Here is a 10,430-nt window from a genome sequence, read left to right on the forward strand (position 1 = left end):
AAAATATGTGGCCAAGAATATTTTATCCAGCAAGGCTGTCATTCAGAATAGGAGAGATAAAGAGTTTCCAAGACAAGCAAAAACTAAAGGAGGTGGCAAACACTAAACCAGCTCTGCAAGAAAAATTAAAGGGGACCCTTTGAGCAGGAAAGAGACCAAAAGCAACAAAGACTAGAAAGGAACAGAGACAACCTACAGGAATAGGGATTTTACAGGTAATACAATGGCACTAAATTCATATCTTTCTGTAATTACTCTGAATGGAAATGGACAAAATGCTCCAAACAAAAGACATAGCATATCAGAATGGATTGAAAAAAAAATACCCATCAATATGTTGCTTAGAAGAGACTCATTTTAGACCCAAAGTCACCTCCATATTGAAAGTGAGGGGGTGGAGGAAAATTTATCATGCTAACGGACATTGAAAGAAAGCTAGAGTAGCCATACTTAAATCATACAAAGTAGATTTTAAACCAAAGACTATAACAAGAGATGAAGAAGGACAATATATGATAATAAAGGGGTCTATCCAACAAGAAAGTCTAACAATTGTAAATATTTATGCTTCCATCTTGGGAGAACCCATATATACAAAACAATTAATGACAAACATAAAGTAACTTATTGATAATAATACAAAAATAGTAAGGGACTTTAACACCCCACTTAAAGCAGTGGATAATCATTTAAGCAGAAGATCAAGGAAACAATGGCTTTGAATGACACACTGAACCAGATGGACTTAACAGATATATTCAGAGTATTTCATCTTGAAGCAGCAGAATACACATTCTTCTCAAGTGCACATGGAATATTATCCAGAAAAGAACACATACTGGGTCACAAATCAGTCCTCAACAAATACAAAAAGACAGAGATCATACCATGCCTATTTTCATACCACAATGTTATGAAACTTGAAGTAAACCACAAGAAAAAATTTGGAAAGATCACAAATAAATGGAGGTTAAAGAACATCCTACTAAGGAATGAATGGGTTAATGAGGAAATTAAAGAAGAAATAAAAAAATACATGGAAGCAAATGAAAATGAAAACATGATAGTCCAAAACATTTGGGATGCAGCAAAGGCAGACATAAGAGGGAAGTACATAGCAATACAGACAGGCCTTCCTAGAGAAGCAAGAAAAATCTCAAATATACAACCTAACCTTATACCTAAAGGAGCTGGAAAAAGAACAGCAAAATAAAGCCTAAAGCCAGCATAAGAAGGAAAATAATAAAGATTAGAGCAGAAATCAATGATATAGGAATTAAAAAAAAGGTAGAACAAATCAATGAAACTAGGAGCTGGTTCTCTGAAAGAATTAACTAAATTGATAAACCATTAGCTAGATTTATCAGAAAGAAAAGAGAAAGGACCCAAATAAATAAAATCAGGAATGAAAGAGGAGAGATCACAACCAACACCAAGGAAATACAAACAATTAGAAGACTATTATGAACAATTATATGCCAACTAATTGGGCAATCTGGAAGAAATGGATAAACTCCTAGAAACATATAAACTACAAAAACTGAAACAGAAAGAAAAATTTGAGCAGACACAAAACCAGCAAAGAAATTGAATCAGTAATTAAAATTCTCCCAACAAACAAGAGACCAAGGCCGGATGGCTTCCCAGGAGAAGTCTACCAAACATTTAAAGAAGAGTTAACGCCAATTCTGAAACGGTTAAAAAAAAAAAAAAAAAAAAAAAACAGAAGGAAAACTTCCAAACTCATTCTATGAGGCCAGTATCACCTTGATTCCAAAACCAGACAGAGATCTCAATAAAAAGAATTACAGACCATTATCCCTCATGAACATGGATGCAAAAATTCTCAATAAAATACAGAGCAAATCAAATCCAACAGTACATTAAAAGAATTATTTACCATGGTCAAGTAGGATTTATTCCTGGGCTGCTAGGGTGGTTCCATATCTGCAAATCAATCAATGTAATACACCACATTAATAAAGGAAGGAATAAGAACCATATGATCCTCTCAACAGATGCAGAAAAAGCATTTGACAAGACACAGCATTCTTTCTTGATAAAAACCCTCCACCTTGTAAGGATAGAGAGAATATACCTCAACATAGTAAGTGCCATATATGAAAGACCCACAGCTAATATCATCCTCAGTGGGGAAAAACTGAGAGCTTTCCCGCTAAGGTAAGGAACACAGTAGGGATATTCACTCTCACTACTGTTGTTCAATATAGTACTGGAAGTCCTAGTCTCAGGAATCAGACAACAAAAAGAAATAAAATGCATCCAAACTGGAAGGAAGAAGTCAAACATTCACTCTTCACAGATGATGTGATACTCTATGTAGAAAACCTGGAAGACTCCACCAAAAAATTGCTAGAACTGATGAAGAACTGATATAGAACTGATGAATTGAGCAAAGTCACAGAATATAAAACCAACATACATCTGTTGCATTTCTATGCACTGTCAACGTCTAGTGCGTTGGGGTCCCTGGGTAAGGGTTGTGAAAGAACCAGGACACAGGGGATGCAGAGCAAAGGCAGCACTTGCAACTGCATGCTGTCGTTTATTTTCCACACAGCTATATACTTGCAGCAATCAGATAAACATAACAATGTGTACTTTCAGTACATAATGGGATTAAACTAACATCCTTGAAGAAAGATACATTAAAGAATTCTCTCAGCCACCCTTCTTCTGGAGACAGCATGTTCTTGTCTCAAGAAGGAACACCTCTAATCTAGGCAAGAGCCACTTCCTGCTGATCCAGGCATTCAGAACTTGCAACATGAGATAAGGGGAAGAGAACATTTTCTCTTCCTGGCCTAGGCCTGCCTGGCTGTCCTTAACCTCACTGCAGTCCTTAAATGATCCTGGCCTGCAAGGGGCCTACAAGCCTATACCATCTCAATTCCCTCCTTTTTCTTTTGTTTTAATAAAATTGCCTTCCAGAGGGTGGCCATAGAATTCTGTGATGGCTTTAAATAGCAGAAATGTAACAGCATAAAGCATAAGATAATAACTAGTAGTACGAACCCCATTCCTCCTGCAGTGTGCCCTAAACTCTGAATGATACCTTTAGGATCCAGTCCCTCAAGTTGTTTAAGGAATAAATCGGCCAAGGTGGCAGCATCTTCAGTCTCAAATGGTCTACCAAACACTTCCTGAATATTTGTATGTAAATTATTGATCATGTCAGTCGCTGACGAGTTACCTTCTAAGTATCTTTGGATGATGCTCCAATCATGCTGTGACGCATTGTATCTTAAATTGGTAACACAAAAGGTTGTGGAATTCCAATCGCAACGCAGCCAAATTTGCCTCTCTAGCGTCAAGACCTTCCTTCCTAACCAGCTCACAGTTTGTCTAAGGACATCTATTTGTGTCTGTAAGCGAGTATCTATCATTGTTTGTGAAAGCCAAAGGTCCCGAGAGTCACGGTGCCAATTTTCCACAAAATGTTTAGTTTGTAAAGATGTATGTAATGCTATACCTGACACCGCGGCTAATGTGGTAACTGTGATTAAACTTAAAATAATTGCCACAACAATGCCAACAAAACGTTTCGTGCGTTTCAGCATCTTTTTGAAAAATTCTAAAACTAAGGTGTCTACGGGATTTTGCGCCCACGGTCGTTCTAAATTTACCGGAAGCCAAATGTGAGAACGTTGTTGCAAAATCATAAGAGAATATTCTGGCTCAAATTCTATAGAACTATTAACACAAGAGTATAATCGACATTTAGCACAGTTAATTCCATTATCAAAGCTAAAATTCCCTATCAGGAATAAATATGGTAAAGGCACACATGCAGTCACATTCATTTCTTTAAACATGGTGAAGTTATAAACTGATGCAGAATTTGCTGTGCCAGAAAAAGTTCCATTGTAAATTCGAACAGTCTTAAGCGCAGCTGCAATTTTCCATAAGTGCGTCTGAATATGATCAGGAAATTTCTGATGTGATATACGAGGGTCTGCAATGCCGCCATCTCCCCAGGCCATCAGTTGATGATTCACCACTGACTCATTCCATCGGCTCCGTGGTGGTATCATTTGTCGCCTCGGCAGAAGATGATACAGTAAGTAAGGCACACATAGCCAAAAATAAATTTTCAGGCGTGCAAGCCTTCCCTGTCCGCTGCAGGATTTTTTGCCCCTCCCCACTAAGCTTTTTTAATCTGCCCCCAGGTCGGCAAAGCAGTAGCAAATGTCTGCCGGCGGCGACGTCGTCCCCCCAGATTCAGGTGTGCAATGGCTTGTAACAGAAGCTCATCCTGGTCTGGATTCCCCATCCGTCGTCTGGCGGGATACGGTGCCGTTCGAATTGGTCCTCGACCGGATCCATCTCGCGGGGAGCCAGGAACAGGTCCGTCCATCCTCTGTGGAGACATAAGCATAACCCTTCCCTCTATAAAGTAATAGCCCTGGTTGTCACTCTACATCTGCAGCCGGTTTAAACCATATATATTCATTTAACGGAGGAGGGGCAGCCTCTCCCTCTATGAAATGCTTTTCTGCTCAGGAAAGAATATCTCCCTGCGGAAGATTCAAGAAATTCAGTGTAAATAGTGCCTGTATCAAAATAGAACGCGCATTAGATTGAGTGAATGATAATATATGATCTTTTTCCCTCCTTTTTAATTTTTTAATTTGCAACTTTAAAGTATTATGTGCACGTTCCACAATAGCCTGTCCTTGGGGGTTGTACTCAATGCCCGTTTTATGCATTATACCATATTGTTTACAAAAGGCTTGAAATTTTTTACTTCCATATGCAGGTCCATTGTCCGTTTTAATGGTAGATGGTAAACCCATCACGGCAAAAGTTTCTAACAGATGCGTGATGACATGTTGTGCAGTTTCACCAACTTGTGCTGTAGCCCACATAAATTGAGAATATGTATCTATTACCACATGTACATAAGATAATCGACCAAACTGTGCCACATGAGTAACGTCCATTTGCCAAAGTTCATTGGCATATGTTCCTCGGGGGTTTACCCCAGCTTTTATAGTGCGCAGATGTAAAGGTCTACAGATTGGACATTGTTTCACGATATGCTTTGCCTGACGGTATGGATTTTATATTGAACATGTAACCTTCCGGCATTGGTATGTAATAAATTATGTTCCTCCTCCGCAGATGCAAAAGACACCAAAGCATCCACCTGAGCATTACCATGTGTCAATGAACCAGGAAGATTAGTATGGGAACGGATATGAGTCACATAAATACGGGCATTTCGATTCCTTAGCAAGGTTTGTAAGAGTAAAAATAGGCCAAGTAAGTTGGACTTATGTGAATGCACAACAGCAGTGCATATATTTTTAAGGACTCCTACAGCGTAAGCAGAATCAGCGATGATATTTACAGCAGAAGGAAAATCCTTTAACACCTGAGCAATGGCGAACAATTCATTTTGTTGGACTGAATCAAAGTCTGTATACTGAACCCAATATTTAGTAGGGGTCCAGTAAGCACTTTTAGTTTTTGAGCTGTCAGTAAAGACTGTGGGTGCATCAATTAGGGGTTGATCACTGATGATATCCTGAATAACAAACTCTTGTTTATGAAAACAGTCCCATAGCTTTCCTTTGGGAAAATGATAATTAATTTGACCAACATACCCCGCAAGAGCAATTTGTAGTTCTTCCATATTTCGTAACAGAAATGAAAATTGATCCTTGGACAGGGGGATGATAATGTCCATAATATCACAACCAGTTATGGTTATAGCCCTATCTCGAGCTTGTTCTATTAAATATGCTATTTGAATACCATATGGTGTAATATTTTTTGAAAAATGATGTTTAGTATAGATCCATTCAATGGGCAACTCATTTTGACCTAGTATAGCCGTGGGATATTGCCATGTGTTGAGGATGTATAATTTTAAAGGTAATGAGGGATCAATCCGAGTCAAGAAAGCAGATTTGATTTTTTCCTCTACAAATTGCAGTTCAGTTTCGGCTTCAGCAGTGAGTTGTCTGGGACTATTAATATCAGGGTCTCCTTGTAATGTGTTAAATAAATTATGCAGTTGGTAAGTAGGGATGCCTAAAGTAGGTCGCAGCCAATTAATATCCCCCAAAAGTTTTTGGAAATCATTTAAAGTCTTTAAGTTATCTCTACAAATAGCTATCTTCTGAGGTCTAACTGTACCTCTTTCTATCACGTATCCCAAGTAATTAACAATATCTCCCCTCTGAATTTTCTCCGGTGCTATTACTAACCCAAAAGGAGCAAAATACTCAGGTAACAGTTCCAAAATCTCATCCAGCTCATCTTGATAAGGGCCAGCAAACAGGATGTCGTCCATATAATGAGATATATATATGTGGGACCACTTTTGTCGTACCGGGCGTAAAGCGGCGTCAACATAAAGCTGACATATTGTAGGGGAGTTCATCATGCCTTGAGGTAAGACTTTCCATTGAAACCTCTGATGAGGTCCTTGTCTGTTAATAGGGGGAAGTGAAAAAGCGAAGCGCTTTCTATCATCTATATGAACAGGGATAGTAAAAAAACAATCTTGTAAGTCAATAACTATAGTATACCAATTCCTTGGCAAAGCAGCTGGTAAAGGTATACCAGGCTGAAGAGCTCCCATGGGAAACATGGAATTATTAACCCCACGGAGATCAGTAAGCAGACGCCATTTACCTGATGTCTTCTTAATTACAAAAATTGGAGAATTCCACGGAGAAGTGGAATGTTCAATGTGTTGCTTTTGTAATTGCTCTTGAACCAATTGATGAGCAGCGGCAAGTTTTTCCTTAGTTAATGGCCATTGTTCAATCCACAAAGGATCTTCAGATTTCCACAAAATTTTGATAGGTTCCATCTACAATTAAAACTCCAGGTGAGCTCCCCACTGCTCTAAAACATCACGGCCTAGAATATTCAAAGGAACATCTAAAATATCCGGTTTTAGCACCGCCATCTGACCATCTTGGGAAGTAAATGTCACAAATTGAGTAGCCAGACCGATACTTTGAACAGGTGCTTTGCCAACTCCTTTTATTTGACAAGGTATAATATTATAGGGGAGCCTCTCAGGCCAGTCGGCAGTCTTAATAATAGTGATGTCTGATCCTGTATCTAGTAAGGCAGTAATTTCTTTAGTATTTAACTTAACTTTCATCAGGGGCTGCATATGAGTTATTTGTGTGGCCCAAAAAACACCTTTTGCGTCCGTGCTGCCAAATCCCCCACGTCCAACAGTGGTAGACTGACCGACAGGGAGATAAGGTAATAATAACAACTGGGCAATCCGTTCTCCTGCCTCAAAGGATATGTCAACTAGGGAGGACATAAGAATTTGAATTTCCCCAATATAATCAGCATCGATTATGCCTAAATGAACAGTCACTCCCTTTGATGTCAGGCCCGAGCGGCCTGTTAATAAAGCAAAAGTGCCAGCTGGCAAAGGCCCATAAATCCCAGTAGGTACTCTCTGAGGTCTATCTCCTCCTTTTAGGGTAAACGATCTTATGGCTGGTATGTCCACTGCGGCACTATGTTGGGTGGCTGGGCTAAGGGAGAATATAGTTGGTTTCCCCTGTTCGTTTGTCCTGGGCCTGGGGCAGGGCCCGAAATCGAGTTTCCCTGTTGCTTTCCTGCAAAATTAGCACTCAATTTCGTACGACATTCTCGAGCCCAATGTTTTCCTTTCTTACATCGTGGACAAATACCGGGCCCACGTCCTTTGTCAAGCTTCTTTCCTTTACAATTTCTTTTTAGGTGTCCTAATTGACCACAACCAAAACATTTCATGTTATCTAACTGCTTAGATTGTAAGGAATGCCAAGTAGTGGCCATGGTTTCAGCAAACAACTGCATCTTTCGACTTTCTGAGGTTACATCCTTACAGGCCTTCATGAAGGTATTAATGTCTCCTGTATCCTTAATGGGTAATATAACTCTCTTACAATCCTCGTTAGCATTCTCATATGCTAGCAACTTCAACAGTTGTTGTCTAGCTTCCTCTCCAATAACAGTTCTTTCTAAGGTTAGTTTTAATCGTGATAAGAACTCAACATAAGGCTCATTAGTCTTCTGAATAACTTTAGTCCGTGATCCATAGTGCTCCCCTGTTGGCCGGATACGTTCCCAAGCCTCTAAACCTATCTCCCGTAATTGCTCATGAATTTCTTCAGGGGTATTAACCTGAGCAGCAATATCAGAATATTGACCTATACCTGCCAACATTTGGTAAGTTATGGCCTGTATCCGAGGATTGGGATTTAGAGCGTTCTGACGAGTGCGATCCATACAAAGCTCAGAAAACCACATCTGCCACTGCAGATACTTAGGCTCTTTCAGAAGGGCTCTACAAAGGACCCTCCAATCTTCAGGAGAGAAGTTATTATAATGTCGAGCTAAGCCATTAACTAGCTCCTTAACATAATGCGACTGTGGTCCATATAGAGACACTGCCTTTTTCAAGCGACCAATGTCCTCTATTCCGATACCTTCATAATATGGTGCCTGTGCCACTCCCTGGACCGGGGGAGGCCTAATGACAGGAAAAGCAAAGACAGAATTACCAGCCTCACTTTCATCATCGCTATCCCCTAGCGCATCAAGCTCAGCTAAAGCAGCAGAAAGGAAAGGATTTTTGGGAGAGAGAACTGGTGCGGACGGCAGAGGCGGAGCGGAGGGCTTTTTAGAGGATTTCTTAGATCCCTCCGCCATAGCCATAACCCGCTGAAAAACCTTCCATAAATGCTCCGTCTCGGGATCCGACTTTGCTTTCGGTTTTGGTTCGTCGTCACCACATTCGCTAGGCTCACGAGACGGTGCGAGCTCAAAAGTATCTTTCTCTACGCCTTTTTCTCATCTGTATCAAGAGGAAGGTCCTGTATAGATGGAGCCATTTCCTTATGGAAGTTCTCAACCGTGCGGTCATCCTCCATTGCTTTAAGCACCGTAAATATAATTGACCAAATGGACCAAAACCGCACGGGAATTTTTTCTCCCTGTCTCATTGCCTTTTCGACATTATGTCGAACCCGCCGCCAACTATCCATGTCTAAAGTACCCTCATCTGGAAACCAAGGATTCCATTCTTGAATTACTTTCAAACACATCTCAATATCGGCAGAAGCAACAGTGATACCATAGACAGCAAGTGAATGCTTCAGCATTCGAACATAAGGAGCAGAAGTTCCTTGTCCCATAACCCTGTACTTACTCAAGTTACTCACCCTTCCTGAACGTCCTTCAGGGTCCCTGTTCGGGCGCCAATTGTCAACGTCTAGTGCGTTGGGGTCCCTGGGTAAGGGTTGTGAAAGAACCAGGACACAGGGGATGCAGAGCAAAGGCAGCACTTGCAACTGCATGCTGTCGTTTATTTTCCACACAGCTATATACTTGCAGCAATCAGATAAACATAACAATGTGTACTTTCAGTACATAATGGGATTAAACTAACATCCTTGAAGAAAGATACATTAAAGAATTCTCTCAGCCACCCTTCTTCTGGAGACAGCATGTTCTTGTCTCAAGAAGGAACACCTCTAATCTAGGCAAGAGCCACTTCCTGCTGATCCAGGCATTCAGAACTTGCAACATGAGATAAGGGGAAGAGAACATTTTCTCTTCCTGGCCTAGGCCTGCCTGGCTGTCCTTAACCTCACTGCAGTCCTTAAATGATCCTGGCCTGCAAGGGGCCTACAAGCCTATACCATCTCAATGCACCAACAATGGAGCAGCAGAAAGAGAAATCAAGGAATCAATCCCATTTATAATTGTGCCAAAAACCATAAGATACCTAAGAACAAACCTAACCAAAGAGCTGAAAGATCTGTAAAACTCTGAAAACTATAGAACACTTATGAAAGAAATTGAAGACACAAAGAAATGGAAAAACATTCTATGCTCATGGATTGGAAGAACAAATATTGTTAAAATGTCTATACTACGCAAAGCAATCTACACATTCAAAGCAATTCCTATGAAAATAACCACCAGCAGTTTTCACAGAGCTAGAACAAACAATTCTAAAATTTGTATGGAACCATAAAAGACCCCAAATAGCCAAAGTAATGTTGAAAAAGAAAAGCAAAGCAGGAGGCATCACAATTCTGGACTTCAAGCTCTATTACAAAGCTGTAATCATCAAGACAGTATGGTCCGGGTACCAAAACTGGCACATAGGTCAGTGGAACAGAATAGAGAATCCAGAAATAGACCAACAACTATATGGTCAATTAATCTTTAACAAAACAGGAAAGAATATCCGATGGAAAAATGACAGTCTGTTCAACAAATGGAGTTGGGAAAATTGGACAGCCACATGCAGAAGAATAAAAGTGGGCAACTTTCTTACACCATACAAAAAAATAAACTCAAAATGGATGAAAGACCTAAATGTGAGACCTGAAACCATAAAAATCCTAGAGGAGAACACAGGTAGCAACCTC

At 40.1% G+C, this 10,430-nt stretch overlaps 2 protein-coding genes across 4 annotated transcripts; both read right to left on the reverse strand.

Annotated features, from left to right (window-relative positions):
• Nucleotides 1-2,527: 2,527 nt before the first annotated feature.
• On the reverse strand, nt 2,528-9,692 carry LOC113922837 (endogenous retrovirus group K member 13-1 Env polyprotein-like). Of its 3 annotated transcripts, XM_027595169.2 has the most exons (3): nt 9,213-9,692; nt 6,667-6,847; nt 2,528-4,381 (listed from the first exon to the last, which is right to left on the reverse strand). In XM_027595169.2, exon 3 carries the CDS (start codon nt 4,053-4,055, stop codon nt 2,898-2,900), a length of 1,158 nt encoding a protein of 385 aa, XP_027450970.1. In that variant the 5' UTR covers nt 4,056-4,381; nt 6,667-6,847; nt 9,213-9,692; the 3' UTR covers nt 2,528-2,897. The 3 variants fall into 2 exon arrangements, with proteins under 3 accessions (XP_027450970.1, XP_027450969.1, XP_027450973.2); XM_027595168.2 differs by lacking the exon at nt 6,667-6,847.
• LOC113922838 (endogenous retrovirus group K member 8 Gag polyprotein-like) lies at nt 5,826-9,160 on the reverse strand. Its single transcript, XM_027595173.2, has 2 exons — nt 7,736-9,160; nt 5,826-5,955 (listed from the first exon to the last, which is right to left on the reverse strand). The coding sequence occupies exons 1-2, from the start codon at nt 8,704-8,706 to the stop codon at nt 5,913-5,915; spliced, it is 1,014 nt and encodes a 337-aa protein (XP_027450974.2). The 5' UTR covers nt 8,707-9,160; the 3' UTR covers nt 5,826-5,912.
• Nucleotides 9,693-10,430: the final 738 nt, after the last annotated feature.

This window comes from Zalophus californianus, chromosome 9, assembly GCF_009762305.2.
Source record: "Zalophus californianus isolate mZalCal1 chromosome 9, mZalCal1.pri.v2, whole genome shotgun sequence".
In the NCBI taxonomy this organism is placed as follows: Eukaryota; Metazoa; Chordata; class Mammalia; order Carnivora; family Otariidae; genus Zalophus; species Zalophus californianus.

Bases quoted from the DNA above. Each gene is read 5' to 3' on its own strand.
- LOC113922837 (XM_027595168.2), bottom strand. From the start codon at position 4,055: ATGATACCACCACGGAGCCGATGGAATGAGTCAGTGGTGAATCATCAA.
- LOC113922838 (XM_027595173.2), bottom strand. From the start codon at position 8,706: ATGGCTATGGCGGAGGGATCTAAGAAATCCTCTAAAAAGCCCTCCGCT. The intron at 5,956-7,735 runs TTGTAAAGGAAA...CTGAACTGCAAT, and splicing joins TTAGGACACCTAAAAAGAAA to TTGTAGAGGAAAAAATCAAA.